Raw genomic sequence first — 16,815 nt, 5'->3', positions numbered from 1 at the left:
CATACGTGGTGAAGTGTTTGGACCGGTTGAACATTGTCGTCGTTTGTTTTGTCAGATGTTATACCACCGACCCAGGCCGAATTTTCCAAAAAGCTACAAATTCTTGTACCGTTAATTAAGAGGAATGGATGCTTTATTGAAAAGCCTATATTAGGGCGCATTCGAAGAACTGTATTTGTGCCGATATATTTTTACAAAAATCCTTTTTGAAAAATGCAGGACGACATAAGCACGTGCACCACAAATGTATAAACGTTCAAAAAACAAATAGATTTCTTTGCGGTAGTTTGACTAGTTCAGAGAAAACTCAGCAGTTTGTGTAAATTTCGGCAAACTATTGAGTTTTCCTCGGAGTTTTCTGAGAACTGGTCGAACTATCACAAATAAATCTATTTCTTTTGTAAGCTAAGGGATTTGTGGTGGTCACTGTAGCCTTACAATCAAATCGAATTTTTGTAAAAAGGTATCAGCGAAACAACAATACGAAACGCCTAAATGTAAGCTTAAGTTTTCGCTAAGTTTCAGTTTCGATTAAGGCTTGATTTCCACTTACAAAAAAACCACTCCGTTTTGCTAATCCACGCATCTTTTCTATTGTTTAGATAGTACGCGGAAAAAAAACGGAGTGCTTTTTTCGTAGGTCGAAATCAAGACTAACGATGCACTCAAAATCGATAGTTGTAGTTTGATTTGGGTTTAAATTATTTTTTTTTCAAAGATATCGTGCGAAGTTTGGTTTTCTGAGCATACGCTGGAATATGTGGTTTTATATAGTAAAATATATGTTAAAACTAATGAAGTAAAATATTTTAAACAAATCTGTTCAAAATACTTTATTAAACTCTTCAATTACTGATGATTAGGGTGTATCGATTTCAATTTTTATTTTTAGAGATTCCGGATTATGACCTACCGCGATTCACCATCGCAATGTCAATAATAATCAACAAAAAGTTTTATTTTTTAAGTCATTGTAAGCTTGCATCGCTCCTTTTAAAAAAAATTTCGAACTAAACGAGGTAGCTGGATTGTGGGTCCGAACCGAAAAAAATCTACAGATGCTTTTGCAGAGTTTTCACTCTGTACGACATCTAGAGGGTCTACTAAAACATACAAAAATTAAAAAAAAGTTAAAAAAATGTTTTACCGTCGTTTTGTATAGCACCAAGTTTCACCGAGGTGCAATTTTCAAGAATTTTAATAGTGAAAAAGTCAAGCTATTGTTGTGATAGCTCATTTTGTAGGTATCCAGCAAACGTTCAGTTTCGATAGGTAAATTAAAATAGTTTTTGCTGTCGCTGTTGGAAGGCCCAAAAATGGTGCATTTATGGATGTAAGTAAATGTACGCATAAGCATAATAGATGCCTACTCATTCTACAAAGGGACTACTGAAAATGGCGAATCTGGTACCATTTTGAAGTTCTTTTAAAACATAGTTCCACGAACTAGACTTGTTTCTTGACTACTTGTATAATGCGCACCCAACTGCCAAGTAAGTTGCATCTCGTTCGAACCAAACTTAAATATAAAGTGAATATTATACCAAAACTGTTTTTTTGTTTGAAATCAGGTTGTGAGTGTAGACACATTTAAAACCACAAGATCCGGGTCCAGTCTTGTATCGATTTAACTTGGTTAGAAAATATCAATTCGAGACGATACGATCAGTACAAAAAAATTCGAGATTGCGTCATTTTCAAGAGGCGATATCCATGACGAAGTAGTAGACTCTATCATACGGTGACAATCTTCTTTCTGGAATTTAGTTTACTTTTGATGATATTTTTCCACCAGAATCCTATTTCCAAAATGTACGACGGCAATAATGACCACGAATGTGGTAGCTTTCAACAGAAAATATATTTGGTTGTAGCAGTTTGACCAGCCCTGAGAAAGATATCATCAAAAATGAAATACTAGGCACACAAATGTAGGCTACAATTTTTAGCTAAGTACTGGTGGCTCTTAACCACACTGGAAAAAGTGGGAGTAGTTCTAACACAAAACTAAAACAATGCCGAGCAATACAGACAAGTATTGATTATTCGCCTAGTCGGTTGGCCTGTAGAGGCGCCACATTTTTTTTTATAGTACTTCAATTTCACTGTACTATTTTTTTGTGTAACAACTTCACATTGATTCATTCCCATTAAATGTCACAGCAGTGAAGTTTGTTCATGAAAAAATAATTCAGTGACAGCAGTCTTTTTATGAAGAAAAGTACTAAATTGTAATAGATTTTACCCTTAGTTTCTAAAGTCCATTCTCCTATATCTTTTATGACAGATAAAAGGTCTTACTCTATTACGAAATGTTCAATTTTTGAAAGGAAAGTGACTCTCGAAAGTATTTTTCCCTAATTCTTTCTTCTTAAGTCAATGGTTAGGGCTGTTCGACAACAAGATTGCATGTCGAACAGGCAGTTCAGTCCAATCCCGATCTGCTAAAAAAAATCAATCCACACAGACACATGAAGCGCCCTTTTTTCAAAGGTTTTACAACCTCTTCGTTAGGACAATGTCATCTATCATCATTTTGCAGACCTATTTTTCTTTGAAAGCAGGAGAGCAGATTTTTCGAGTTTGATCTCTCTTGTGCCAAATATTATTGTATTGATAACGGATTTTTGTAACATTATAATTTGTTCGTCAAGCATACAGTGCACACGGATATCGTTTCATATTTAAAACTTTACTTCAATACACAAAATCTGAATTTTGTTTTCCATTTAATAAGCGAAATTCATAAAATATTTTTCCAATAGTTCTGGGTGAGTAGAAAGCAGATACAGTCTGGCCAATTCTGTTCAGAAATAAATCTAATTGCGACTTTTTCAATCGTTCACCAGCCAACGTTCGGAACGAACAAAGGAACATTTACTACGATGGCAGTTCAACAATATGAAAACGAGCTTCATTTACATCCAATAAACGATAATGAATATTTGGCATCGATATATGTGAATTCTTCAAAGATGATCAATAACTCATCGACAACGGTTATACTGGATCGATCCGGGTCTATGAATGAACAAACTTCACGATTTGTTACAGTGATTATTCCAATGGTCATGTCAATACTTGGTTATGACCACAATTATCGCGTAAATTTAATTACATTTGCGGCAGAATCTAAAACTTACCGAAAAACGTGCAGTCAACTAAAGGTAGCTACAGGAATAATGTCCAAAGGGAAAACGAATTTCGGGCCCGCAATTGCAGCACTTAGAGAGCTATTGGAACTACATGAAAGGCAAAGTCCAAGCATACCGATGAGAGTTTTAACTATTTCTGACGGAGAGATAAACGACCCAAATGACGCAATAAGAGAAATGAAAAAACTAGTGAACTTTCTGGCCACATCCGATTTAACAATCAATTCACAAGCAGTAAGACTGTTTACATCATCGAGTCAACCGGACACAAAGGCATTGTCCTATATGTTGCGACTAAACAATACCGTTGTGACACGGCTTTATGATGCTAGAACTAATGAAGCGGACAGAAACATTGCAGATAACATTGCAAGACTGTTTCTAATGGATTGCTTCCACAATCACCAGTTCCTAAACTTTCAAAGGTCAATAGTTTTGAAGTTTCCGTGGAATACTCATGCATGCATGCGAGTTATACTTTCACCTGGATGGAATATCTTTTGGTTTAAACATGTGCCAAGTGGTGTTAGGTTGGGTAACGATACTGTCAACGTAGTCGTTCGAAGGGAACTATCTCTTGGCACGTTTCACGAATTAATGGAATGGAAACTGGAATACATTACTGATCACATGATAATCTTGAAAATTGTTGATACGAAAGAAGCAATTACAAATGTGAATGAAATTTTGGAGTGTCTTAAGAGGCACGAACGAACAGTAGCTTACAACAGCTCAACTCCGAACACTGATATTATATCCAATTTACTGAAAGGAATTGCCAATAGTAGAACTAATTTTCATGATTCTAATCAAATGGCTACGTTTCTCCGCGAGACTAAAGCCAAAATGGATATTCAAAGAGAATATGATCGTAAGAGGCGTGAGGAAGAAAACATTGCAGCTGAGGCAGCTCGAATCAAGCAACAAGAAGAAGAAAGAAGAAGAAGGGAAGCTGATGCTGAAGCAGCTCGAATCAAGCAACGAGAAGACGAAGAAAGGAGAAGAAGGGAAGCTGATGCTGAAGCAGCTCGAATCAAGCAACAGAAAGAAGAAGAAGAAAAAAGAAGAAGGGAAGCTGAAGCAGCTAGAATCAAGCAACAACAAGAAGAAGAAGAAAAAAGAAGAAGAGAAGCTGAAGCTGAAGCAGCTAGAATCAAGCAACAGCAAGAAGAAGAAGAAAAAAGAAGAAGGGAAGCTGAAGCTGAAGCAGCTCGAATCAAGCAACAGCAAGAAGAAGAAGAAAAAAGAAGAAGAGAAGCTGAAACTGAAGCAGCTCGGATCAAGCAACAGCAAGAAGAAGAAGAAAAAAGAAGAAGGGAAGCTGAAGCTGAAGCAGCTCGAATCAAGCAACAGCAAGAAGAAGAAGAAAAAAGAAGAAGTGAAGCTGAAGCTGAAGCAGCTCGAATCAAGCAACAGCAAGAAGAAGAAGAAAAAATAAGAAGGGAAGCTGAAGCTGAAGCAGCTCGAATTAAGCAACAACAAGAAGAAGAAGAAAAAAAAAGAATAGAAGCTGAAGCAGCTCGAATCAAACTGCAAGAAGAAAAGGCAGCTGAGGCAGCTCGAATCAAACTGGAAGAAGAAAAGGCAGCTGAGGCAGCTCGAATCAAACTGGAAGAAGAAAAGGCAGCTGAGGCAGCTCGAATCAAACTGGAAGAAGAAAAGGCAGCTGAGGCAGCTCGAATCAAACTGGAAGAAGAAAAGGCAGCTGAGGCAGCTCGAATCAAACTGGAAGAAGAAGAGGCAGCTGAGGCAGCTCGAATTAAACTGGAAGAAGACAAGGCAGCTGAGGCAGCTCGAATCAAACTGGAAGAAGAAAAGGCAGCTGAGGCAGCTCGAATTAAACTGGAAGAAGAAAAGGCAGCTGAGGAAGAAGAAGCTCGAATCAAATTGGAAGAAGAAAAGGCAGCTGAGGAAGAAGAAGCTAGAATAAAACTGGAAGAACAAAAGGCAGCTAAGGAAGAAGAAGCTCGAATCAAGAAACTGGAAGAAGAAAAGGCAGCTGAGGAAGAAGAAGCTCGAATCAAATTGGAGGAAGAAAAGGCAGCTGAGGAAGAAGAAGTTCGAATCAAGAAACTAGAAGAAGAGAAGGCAGCTGAGGAAGAAGAAGCTCGAATCAAATTGGAGGAAGAAAAGGCAGCTGAGGAAGAAGAAGCTCGAATCAAGAAACTAGAAGAAGAGAAGGCAGCTGAGGAAGAAGAAGCTAGAATAAAACTGGAAGAAGAAAAGGCAGCTGAGGAAGAAGAAGCTCGAATCAAACTGGAAGAAGAAAAGGCAGCTGAGGAAGAAGAAGCTCGAATCAAATTGGAGGAAGAAAAGGCAGCTGAGGAAGAAGAAGCTCGAATCAAGAAACTAGAAGAAGAGACAGCTGAGGAAGAAGAAGCTAGAATCAAGAAACTAGAAGAAGAGACAGCTGAGGAAGAAGAAGCTAGAATCAAACTGGAAGAAGAAAAGGCAGCTGAGGAAGAAGAAGCTCGAATCAAGAAACTGAAAGAAGAAGCTCGAATAAAGAAACTGGAAGAAGAAGCTCAAATCAAGAAACTGGAAGAAGAAAAGACAGCTGAGGAACAAGAAGGTCGAATCAAACTGGAAGAAGAAAAGGCAGCTGAGGAAGAAGAAACTCGAATCAAACTGGAAGTACAAAAGGCAGCTGAGGAAGAAGAAGCTCGAATCAAGAAACTGGCAGAAGAAGCTCGAATGAAGAAACTGGAAGAAGAAACGGCAGCTGAGGAAGAAACAGAACGTGATAAACGAGCGGAGGAGGATCGCCTCGACAAAGAGTTGGTAAGTTTTCCCAAATGTATGACAAATCAGATATGATCGCAATTAATGATTTTTGTATTGAGTAGGACATAACAAGTCTCAATGACCCGGACGATGAACTGGGTTCTTCTCAAACTGTTTTCATTCTCGATGAGCACTTATGTGGCGCCAGGGGAAATCGTCGCCTCACAAAACAAATCGTACCATTGATGCTGTCACGTCTTTTCTATGAAAGCTCGGATCTGGTTCAATTGGTAACATTCGTTAGGTATAAAACTACTTTTGAGCAATTACGCCAGTCACTTCTACAAACATTGGATGCAAAAAGACAGATTCGAATTTTCGTATTAACGAACGAAAGGTATCAAGAGCGTAAGGATATTAATGTCTTTGCTGAAATGTTAATTAGATTTCTTAGCGTAACTAATTACTCATTCGAATTGCAAGTGGTGAGACTTACGTCAACAAGATCAACCACTGAACGGTATGAAGTAGTTGATGTTAGCGAATCAAATGATTTCATTGCAAAACAAATTGCTGGATATGAAGACAAGCAATTAAATGATTTACGTATGCAAGATTATGTTGGACGTTATTGTTGCTTTAATTACATCTTTTTTGTTATAATTTTTATAATTTTAATTTTACGTTACATTTACCTATTCTCTACTGAGGATAAATAAAGAAAAAAAAATATTTTGTTGAAACCAATTTTTGAATTTAATTTTTGCTGTCATCGAACGCTGCTCCACTATAGTTGCTGGTCTTAATTTAAGTACAAAGTTATAAGTCTCATGTGAGAAAAGCTATTCCGAATAATTCCAAAAAATTCTGAATAGAAATTTCAGAATTTTTTAGAATAAAAATTCTCTAAAACATGCGCTGCAGTCGACAGGGGAAGTTGATTTACTGAATTGTTAAAATTCTATGACAAAACTCGTTGAAATTCAAATTGAGATCCTCGCTGTAACCAGGCAAAAACTGTTTTATTTCATGTAGACGTTCAATAAATATCTTTAGGTACCCAGGGACTATTTTTGGGAAAACATTTTCCTCGATTTTTCCACATCTTCCCGAATAAAAATAAAATTTACGGGAAATCTAGCAAAATTAGGGAAAATTCAAGAAAATACGGGAAAATGTTTTTCCAGTAACAGTACCAACAGTCCCTATGTGTACCCATGTATAGCCAAAATATACCAAAATTAGAAGAAACATTTGTTTAGAATGGCTTCGACATTTCGAGTAATAGTAATTGAAATTTAAGAGGACGAATAACATGCAATTGTTGCTAGCTGGCGTTTGAAGCTACATATATATAAACTTAGAGAGTGGTACGATCTACACGTTTGATATTTAACAGATTTAGTGCCAAATTCAATGTGAGGCAGCTCCGAAAGTCCTTTGTAAAATTCATCGTCGTAGAGAATAGAGATGTACATCAACCAACGGACGGTATTTGGAGCATATAAACCGAGCAATAGGGAAAATATGAGATTTTCGAATTCAGTAAGTAATATTCCGGTGCAGTTTAAGTAAAACAATGTTCTCATACAATCATACTAATCAAAATTGTTTACACAATTCAGATTACGCTACCAAAAGGTCATTGCTATCAGTCGTAATACGAAACGACTAGGGGGGTCAGTTGCTATACGAGTAAATCATTCGGATTAGTCTACTCGATTATATACTTACATCATTCAGAGCTGATGTAACTGTTTATCGTAAAAAGCAGTTTTAAAACAGTAGAGAAACCCCTCGCATAAGACATAAGAAAACTTTGAGATGACTACATTCTTCTTTCACCAACCAAGACAGTCTATTACAATCTACGTTGATGGAGTTAACATTTAAAAAGCTCAAAGTGATTAGCTGGGTCGGATATTGGTTATTATGTCTGTACATTCATCGATCGTCTGGAATCGAATGTGGAAATGTGAATGTGATCAATGATCTGATTCGAGGTGGAAATGAAACAGTGAAAGGAGCATGGCCCTTTGCTGTGACTCTATACGAAGTAAATCGTTCGGAACCTTCATGTGGAGGAACTCTGATATCTAAAAAACATGTTCTGACGGGTAATTATTGTGTCCGGTTGTTATAACTGCCTCAATCAATATGAAATTTTGGGAAATTTACAGCTGCCCATTGCATCCACAACAAACAGGCACCCTTGCAGATTAACGCCGATGACTTGAAGGTATACTTGGGAGTGCACAATCTGTCTGGAAAGGACGATGTAGGAGTTGTTCAAGCAAACATAGAAGACATTCGAGTTCATCCCGAATGGGATCCTTATTTCACTAGTGATTTCAAGGCTGACCTAGCCATTATAGTACTCAGCGAAAACGTTTCCTTCACAAAAACTATTCGTCCGGTGTGTCTTCCAGCCGACTCAGCCGATGTTAACAGTCAAACGATTGATCTTAAAGGAATGGTCGTTGGTTGGGATGTTACAGGTTCTAACAATTGGGAAAACATTCAGAGACAAGCTTCCATTACTGCTGTAAATGACACGTATTGCTATCATAAGGACGAAGCAGCGTCGACTTTTTCATCTGATCACACATTTTGTGGTGGATTTGGAGATGGTTATCCGACTTCGGGTGATTCGGGTGGAGGGTACTTCGTTCTGCAAGATAAGACTTGGGTACAGTACGGCATAATTTCCGTGACTCGCACAAACCGAACTGGACATGCTCTTCCGTCATCAATTCAAATTTACACAAATCTTAGGTCTTTCAAACGGTGGATAGTGACAACTGTTAAAGAGACTTGGGGTGAAATCGGTGAAGCAATAGAAAAGATCAAAATAATCTGTGACTATGTCTACCAGGATGGGTCGTACTATGGATGTATAGCGGATGCAGTGAATGTACAGACAGATAATATTGAAATTGAGTCCGTCACTGGCTCTCATATGAACGACAACTCTAATCAGAATGTTGAATATCTCACATTTCTTAATGGATCGTTGATTTATCTTCCGCATGGAATCGGAAATTTTTTCACAAATTTGAGAACTTTACAGGTCGGTCCAGGATTAGGTACGAAGCGAGTCACTCGATCATATTTTAGGAATATGACGAATTTGGACAAGTTGCAGTTTTTCGAAAATAGCATCGACACACTAGAAGAAGACTCGTTGTGGGATTTAGAGAACTTAGAAATATTTCAGTTGTTTGGTAACCAGATAGTTGAGCTGAAGGAAAATTTTTTTGAGAAAAATGAAAAGCTTCAGACGATTTTTCTTGACTCAAATAAATTGCAAACATTGCCGAAACACTTACTGCGAAGAAGTTTACTGCTAACACACATCGAATTTCAAAACAATCATTTGCATCTTATCGACGAGAAAACTTTCGAGACCAACGCGCGACTCCAATACATCGATTTGTCATCGAATCGTTTGGAGACTCTACCGACGAATTTGTTTAAGAACAATTTGTTGCTGAAGATCTTGTCCATCGCCAACAACTTGTTAAAGACTGTCGACGAGAAATGTTTTCATTCGAACATCAATCTCGTATCCATCAGTCTATCATCGAATCAACTGGAACATCTAACTGGAAATATGTTTAAAAACAATTTGCTGTTGGGGTACGTTTTCCTGCGCAATAATTCGATAAAAACGATGGATAAGGGGTTCTTTGAAAGAAATATGTACTTCGAAACGATCGATTTGTCTTTAAACCAATTTGTGTTGCCAACCACGATGGAAACACCTGTGCCGTCCGGAATCAATTCAATTACTGCTATAGAGGAAGGACTTTCCGCGACAAATGTTAAAACTATCGATTTATCGTTCAATTTCATCGAATACTTGCCGAACACTCTCTTTAGCAACAACTTGATGTTGGTTAATGTTTCCATGCGAAGTAATTCTCTAAAAGTCATCGACGAAAATTGTTTTGCGAATAATCCGAATCTAATACTCATCGAACTATCATCAAATGAGTTGACCTATTTGCCGAAAAAATTGTTCCAAAATAATTTGTCATTAAAGTACGTGTCGTTGTGCTACAATTGGTTGGAGACCGTTGATGTTGAGACTTTCGCAAAAAACCGTGAACTTGTTTTCGTCGATTTGGCAACAAATCGATTGGGATCGATTCCCAGAAATTTATTCGAAAACAATTTGCTACTGGAGGGAATTAGTCTCCGCAATAATTCACTCAAAATTATCGACGACAACGTCTTTGACACCAATATTAATCTGCAAAATATTGATTTGTCGTCGAACCAGTTGGAGTATCTACCAAAAAATTTGTTTCAAAATAATTTGGATTTAAAATACGTTCTGCTGCAGTTCAACCAATTACGGTTTATTGAAATTGATTTTAGTAAATTAAGGAACGTGAGACGAATTAATGTTTACGAGAATGTTTGCACTGATGATCCCATATTTCAAAGACATTATGATTACAAACTGGAAGTTTTAGTCAATGGAAGATATTTGGAATTATTTCAGCGAGCTTTGAACTACTTTTGTACAAGTATGAAACAGTTGTAATTGTCCTAAACATTATTAACAAAATTATTATGTCGTTACGAACAGAAATAGAAAATTTAATTTTTATGACACACTGGACACACACATATACACACCTCTCAGATGAAGTAATCCTAATAGTCTAGTATCCTTAAGTCTGTTGAAGTACCACCTGTTGTTTGGTAGAAATTATGTTTCTTCCTTATTTCCTACATAAGAGAATTTGCTAGAAATCTTCATCTATTGTTGACGTGACTTTAATAAAATCCGAATTCACTTTTGATATTTTTCAATATTACTAGGCCCCACCTTTTGGGCGGGTCAGGTCCCTTGACTGACAATTTTTTCAATATATTTTTAATCAATTTCATTTTATTTTCCGTTGTTAATCTTCCGAAACATCACAAATAACTGATATAAACATTCGCTTGAGTACAAGTTCTTTGGAAAACCACCTTTTCTGTTCTCTATTTGCTTGTAAATTTGCGGCCAGATTTTTTATCAACAATACAAAAATAGACAAAGACTCGTGTGAATTACGGCTCTCGCTGCGCTCTGCCCGCAAACGTCCCACTCGTATAAGTCGTCTATTATTCAGTTTTATAGTCTTATTGTTGACGTTAAACAAAAGTAAAAGATGCGAATTTGGAACGATTAGAGGACTTTTCACTTTGGTACAATATAAAATAGTACGATAGCCGTTCTTCCCTTACACTTATGTACAAAAAGGAAGCCCCCGGTACTTTCTACATTCACAAAACCTTTAATCATGAAAAAAAAAATAGCACGACTCGTGCGAATTACGGCCCTCGCTTCGCTCTGGCCGCAAACTTCACACTCGTGGGAGTTTTAAAGTTTTCTGTATGATAGCTGACTATCACCGTGATAGCTGACTATCACCGTGATAAGCTGACTATCACCGTGATAAGCTGACTATCACCGTGATAAGCTGACTATCACCGTGATAAGCTGACTATCACCGTGATAAGCTGACTATCACCGTGATAAGCTGACTATCACCGTGATAAGCTGACTATCACCGTGATAAGCTGACTATCACCGTGATAGCTGACTATCACCGTGATAGCTGACTATCACCGTGATAAGCTGACTATCACCGTGATAGCTGACTATCACCGTGATAGCTGACTATCACCGTGATAGCTGACTATCACCGTGATAGCTGACTGACTATCACCGTGATAGCTGACTATCACCGTGATAGCTGACTATCACCGTGATAGCTGACTATCACCGTGATAGCTGACTATCACCGTGATAGCTGACTATCACCGTGATAGCTGACTATCACCGTGATAGCTGACTATCACCGTGATAGCTGACTATCACCGTGATAGCTGACTATCACCGTGATAGCTGACTATCACCGTGATAGCTGACTATCACCGTGATAGCTGACTATCACCGTGATAGCTGACTATCACCGTGATAGCTGACTATCACCGTGATAGCTGACTATCACCGTGATAGCTGACTATCACCGTGATAGCTGACTATCACCGTGATAGCTGACTATCACCGTGATAGCTGACTATCACCGTGATAGCTGACTATCACCGTGATAGCTGACTATCACCGTGATAGCTGACTATCACCGTGATAGCTGACTATCACCGTGATAGCTGACTATCACCGTGATAGCTGACTATCACCGTGATAGCTGACTATCACCGTGATAGCTGACTATCACCGTGATAGCTGACTATCACCGTGATAGCTGACTATCACCGTGATAGCTGACTATCACCGTGATAGCTGACTATCACTGACTATAGCCAACTATCACCGTGATAGCTGACTATCATGCGTGATAGCTGACTATCATGCATGCGTGATAGCTGGATATAACTAACCGACACAATCAAATTCCATCAAAGTAATCTTTTTCGATTGATTGAATTTTCCAACAGTGGAAAATACTGTTTTTCTGGAATAACTTCCAGATCCTTAATCCCACATAGCCCATCTTCGAACTTAACCTCAGGAATTGAATTCTGCGTCGATAAAAAAAATAAAATTGGTAATTGGTTGATAATTACTCAAGTTATCGTGTATACAAGCAAAATATTGGGACAAACAATTCCGTTTTTCATAACATTTCATACAACATATACCAACATTCTAGGGTATTTTCCGGCATAAGACCCTGACTTACAGTCAAGGGAATTAATCTGTTCACCCTGAACAAGATTCTTGAAAAAAATTTGATTTTCAACTGCACCACTTGGTGACCGGACTAGGAGTCAGGTCACAAATGCTACGGAGTGAAAGTTAATGTATACTCTGCACTGTAGACTGTACATTTTGTAATTTCTTCTATTAATAGATAGACATGTCTGCTACTACTCGATTTTGTTTAACGGTCTGCACGAGTTCAAACAACGGTTTTGAAGATGGTATACTTTGTACGAAAATTTTGATACAAAAGGTATTTTAAAAAAAAGAACTTAAACCGAATCTTCAGCAGCTCCCGTTACACCTATGGCACCAAATTTGTGTACTAGTACAATTAAAAATTTAACATTGCAACCTCTACCGATTACAGCGCAATAAGTTTTCAGGTACTCACACTCCTTAGCCTACACGTGCCCCGACTCCTAGTGCACCGAGTGATGCAGTTGAAAATCAAAAATTTTTGGAACACCTTGTTTAGGGCACCAAGCGGAATAACTGGTGCGTGGATGTAACTCTAAGGTGCGCAAATAACACTGTAACAACTTTACACTCAAAATTTATTCCGTTGAAGCATTTACAATGAATTTATTGGTATTTTACACTACTAAGGAAAAAAAGATGAAGAGTAGAGTTTTCGTTTGAAAGTGAATCACACAAAAACGTGACTTTTCATTTTTATCCCGAGCTTTTTAATGGATTCTACATGCTGTGATTTCCCAAACCAATTCTCTTCTTTTTCCTAGTAATGTAATAAGCCACTTTCGACTCTAGGGAAATCAAAAGCATGTTAATAAAAATTGCTCAACAATTCTGTTCTCCTCGTATATTTAACGATTTTCAAAGACGACAAGCTACTAATGGAGTTAGAGGTGAACTCCTATATTTTCTAGGTCTAAGTCAGACTACAGTTCGTTTTGAGCAATTCTTGAAATTTCGTTACATTTCTAAAATGATTGGTAAAGTATTTAGATGTATCGACTTTATTGCTGTAGATTGCATCGATGCATGTATTGTTGGACATTTCAATTACATTTATGTGGCCCAGTTGCTTAAAGTCAATATCGACAATTCGCAAAAGATTCCGTTTGAAATGAACTTCCTCCAGTAATGCATTGCTGTTGAATAAATTACTCGGCAAATATTCCAATTGGTTCGATGTTAGCAGAACGGTTTTAAGATTAGGATTCATTGCGAAAATTCGCTCGTCTATTGTTTTCAATGAATTTCCAAACAATGAAATTCTCTCCAGCACCAAATTATTTTTGAATAAATTCTTTGGTAAAGCTACCAAATGGTTTGTCGATAGTCCAACGTAAGTAAGTCTCACGTTTGTCTCGAAAATGCTTTCGTCAATTGTCGCCAATGAATTGTTATGAATATCAATGATCTTCAAACGCGAATTGTTTCGGAATAATGGTGTCGGTAACGATTCGAGTCGATTAGATGAAATTCCAACATATTTGAGATTGAGGTTTGTTGCAAACAAATCCGCATCAATGTACAGCAAACAATTGTCAGAAATGTTCACACTCACGATATCCAAATTATTTGTAAATAAATTTTGGGGCAGATGTTCCAATCGATTCGATCCCAGAGAGACTACCTTCAATTTGAGGTTCCTTTCGAAAGTTTTTTCGTCTAACGTCTTCAAACGGTTGTTGTCCACGAAGACATCCTGTAACAAAGCATTATTACGAAACAGAGATTTCGGTAACGATTCCAGTTTATTGAACTGTAAAAGAACTGTTCGAAGTAGAAGGATCCTGTGGAAAATTGGCTCGGGTATTTCGGTCAGAGAATTACTTCCAAAATTAACAGATCTGATGAAAAATTTATTTTTTAACAAATCGCTCGGTAAGTATTCCAACCGACAAAATGCAAAATTAATCTGTCTGATCTCTTCATTCATTTGGAAGATATTTTCGTCCAATGTTCGGAACATATTGTTACCGACTGCCAGTAATTGTAAAGCTGAATTGTTCTTGAACATATTTTTCGGAAGATATTCCAATCGATTCGATGAAATGTAGATTGTCGTCAACATAACATTTTTATCGAACAATGTCTCATCGATCGACGTTAATGAATTCTGATCCAAAAAAACCTGTTCCAATAACTCACAACTTCTGAACAAATTTTTAGGCAACTCGATCAATCGATTCGCAGACAAATACACTTTGTCGAGACGTAAATTTCTGTGGAACATTTGTTCGTCTATGGTCGTTAATGAATTATTGTACAACGATAACGATGACAAGAAGAAATTATGTTTGAACAAATCGCGGGGCAGACTTTCTAATCGATTCGACGACAAATCGATTATTAGCACATGTCTGTTCATCATAAAAATCTGTTCGTCAATAATCCTCAACGAATTGTTCTCCAAATCTATGTAGTTCAACAACTGATTGCTTGCGAATAATCTTTTCGGCAGTGTTTCCAGTCTGTTACCACTGAGATGGACTTCAGTTAATTGTTTGTTTTTATCGAACGTGAGTTCATGCAATTCTTTCAGCTCATTGTCTACTAGCCGAAATATTTCCAAGCTTGGTAGATCCCAGAGACAGTCCTCATCCAGCAACTCAATTTCATTTCGCTTGACATCCAGAACCAGCAAACCCTTCAAATTTGTTAAGCTTGATCGCCATATCCTTCTCAATCCCAACGACGAATTTGAATTTCCAATTCGAATTGTTTTCACATTTTCAAACACTCTTCCTAAACCATCTGGGAGGGTGAACATGAATCCACTATTGAATTCAATCGAACCAACGTTCTCATTTCCATTCCCAGTTCCATGCACTCCATCGACTTTATCAATCTCGTTATGTTCGTAACGTACCTCCAATTTATTAAAACTGCATGTGTAGTTGCCGTCGTCACTATTACTGTACGTACAATTCAAATGGACTTTCATGGTGGATTCGCCTATCTCACCACCTGTTTCGGTAACCGTTTCAACAATGAAGCGTTTAAAAGCTTTCAAATTTGTGTAAATTGAAAATTGTTTGGTGCTGGCATGAATTGCCGACACGATCCCATATTGCACCCAAGACGATTTGGAGAGCACGAAAAATCCCCCTCCAGAATCGCCCTTATTCGGCGTTCCATCTTGACCCCTAGCACAAAACGAACGAAATGACGTCGACTTAACGATACTGGGCTCACTTCTGTAACACAACGAATTTGTTAATGCCGTTGCGACAATTTTTCGGGGAACCTCTTCGTGACGCGTGTCATCCGCTAAGCCCCATCCCACAACAGTACCGTTCACATCAATCACTGCTCCGTCTATAACGACATCGTTGGTCGGAATGCAAATCGGCTGAATGTAAATTGAAAAGGTAACATTTTCGCTAAGAACTAGAATGGCCAAGTCCGCATCAAACCTGTCTGCATCTGGCTTCCAATCGGGATTCACAAAAACGGCAGAAATGTTTCGATTTACAGTTCCTATTTCGCTTTCGACAGTAAGATTGTATGCCCCGAGCCGCACTTTGATATCATCTGCAGACAATTTCACGTTGGAATGTCGTCGGTGGATACAGTGTGCAGCTGTGCAATCGTATCACTGTTATTTGGGAACGATTACAATTGCTTAAATTTACCTGTTAGAATGTGCCGGTTTGATATTAATGTTCCGCCACAAATGTATTTTATTGGATTCACTTCATACACAGCTACAATAAAAGGCCATTCGTTTCGCAGCACAGCATTTCCACCGCGCATAAGGTCACGAACAATATAGACACTTCCACATTCCAGGCTACATGCATGGTCTCGAAATGCAACAGCAACGAGTATGATGAGTACGTAATTAATGGTATGCGAAGTTGCCATTCTGTGAGCAAAATCGTGGAAAAGTAAGCCCGGTCTATTTGTTCCACAATTCATATGGACAAAAAACCTCCAAAGAGGGACTTGATTAATCTGATCTCTCAATGGTGTACTATATATCAGTTGGGTTACCTTTGTCAGTGTCGCTGTTAAACTAATTTTGAAAGATTTTAAAAGGAAATACGAAGACATTTCAAAGTGATGATCATTTTTCGTGACGTAAACTTTCGGGAATTTTGATTTTGCTGTTTTTAAAGTAAACAAAACTCTTAATAAGGAGATAAGCATAACTGTATACCGCTAACAGCAAACGTTGCTAACAATTTAATATTAGCGGATAGAGCTCAAAATTTTATATTTTCCAGCTAGCAA

At 37.8% G+C, this 16,815-nt stretch overlaps 3 protein-coding genes across 19 annotated transcripts; 2 read left to right on the top strand and 1 right to left on the bottom strand.

The window, feature by feature from the left end:
- The first annotated feature begins 2,515 nt into the window (after positions 1-2,515).
- LOC119079354 (trichohyalin-like) lies at positions 2,516-6,617 on the top strand. 17 transcript variants are annotated; one of them, XM_037187189.1, is made up of 6 exons: positions 2,516-2,771; positions 2,850-5,150; positions 5,196-5,426; positions 5,562-5,630; positions 5,685-5,936; positions 6,002-6,617. In XM_037187189.1, exons 2-6 carry the CDS (start codon positions 2,886-2,888, stop codon positions 6,596-6,598), a joined length of 3,414 nt encoding a protein of 1,137 aa, XP_037043084.1. In that variant the 5' UTR covers positions 2,516-2,771; positions 2,850-2,885; the 3' UTR covers positions 6,599-6,617. The 17 variants fall into 17 exon arrangements, with proteins under 17 accessions (XP_037043084.1, XP_037043087.1, XP_037043079.1 ...); XM_037187192.1 differs by having other exon boundaries at positions 2,517-2,771; positions 5,607-5,630; XM_037187190.1 differs by having other exon boundaries at positions 2,521-2,771; positions 2,850-4,137; positions 4,201-5,150; positions 5,196-5,455; positions 5,588-5,936.
- Positions 6,618-7,596: 979 nt separating this feature from the next.
- On the top strand, positions 7,597-10,485 carry LOC119079353 (insulin-like growth factor-binding protein complex acid labile subunit). Its single transcript, XM_037187182.1, has 2 exons — positions 7,597-7,996; positions 8,060-10,485. Exons 1-2 carry the CDS (start codon positions 7,756-7,758, stop codon positions 10,429-10,431), a joined length of 2,613 nt encoding a protein of 870 aa, XP_037043077.1. The 5' UTR covers positions 7,597-7,755; the 3' UTR covers positions 10,432-10,485.
- A 2,873-nt stretch (positions 10,486-13,358) lies between these two features.
- On the bottom strand, positions 13,359-16,569 carry LOC119079352 (leucine-rich repeat and death domain-containing protein 1-like). The gene is made up of 2 exons (XM_037187181.1): positions 16,215-16,569; positions 13,359-16,161 (listed from the first exon to the last, which is right to left on the bottom strand). Exons 1-2 carry the CDS (start codon positions 16,498-16,500, stop codon positions 13,499-13,501), a joined length of 2,949 nt encoding a protein of 982 aa, XP_037043076.1. The 5' UTR covers positions 16,501-16,569; the 3' UTR covers positions 13,359-13,498.
- Positions 16,570-16,815: the final 246 nt, after the last annotated feature.

The sequence above is a fragment of the Bradysia coprophila genome, unplaced genomic scaffold (genome assembly GCF_014529535.1).
Source record: "Bradysia coprophila strain Holo2 unplaced genomic scaffold, BU_Bcop_v1 contig_324, whole genome shotgun sequence".
Classification (NCBI taxonomy): domain Eukaryota; kingdom Metazoa; phylum Arthropoda; class Insecta; order Diptera; family Sciaridae; genus Bradysia; species Bradysia coprophila.
The sequence above is the reverse complement of the archived record's forward strand: the minus strand, read 5'-3'. Positions and strand labels throughout refer to the sequence as shown.

Excerpts from the sequence above, each read along its gene's own strand:
- LOC119079354 (XM_037187183.1), top strand. The coding sequence starts at position 2,886 with ATGGCAGTTCAACAATATGAAAACGAGCTTCATTTACATCCAATAAAC. Across the intron at positions 5,456-5,587 it reads GAAGAAGAAGCTCGAATCAA|CAAACTGGAAGAAGAAAAGG; the intron begins ATTGGAGGAAGA and ends AGAAGCTAGAAT. Across the intron at positions 5,937-6,001 it reads ATCGCCTCGACAAAGAGTTG|GACATAACAAGTCTCAATGA; the intron begins GTAAGTTTTCCC and ends TGTATTGAGTAG.
- LOC119079353 (XM_037187182.1), top strand. The coding sequence starts at position 7,756 with ATGGAGTTAACATTTAAAAAGCTCAAAGTGATTAGCTGGGTCGGATAT. Across the intron at positions 7,997-8,059 it reads TAAAAAACATGTTCTGACGG|CTGCCCATTGCATCCACAAC; the intron begins GTAATTATTGTG and ends GGAAATTTACAG.
- LOC119079352 (XM_037187181.1), bottom strand. The coding sequence starts at position 16,500 with ATGAATTGTGGAACAAATAGACCGGGCTTACTTTTCCACGATTTTGCT. Across the intron at positions 16,162-16,214 it reads AAACCGGCACATTCTAACAG|CTGCACACTGTATCCACCGA; the intron begins GTAAATTTAAGC and ends ACGATTGCACAG.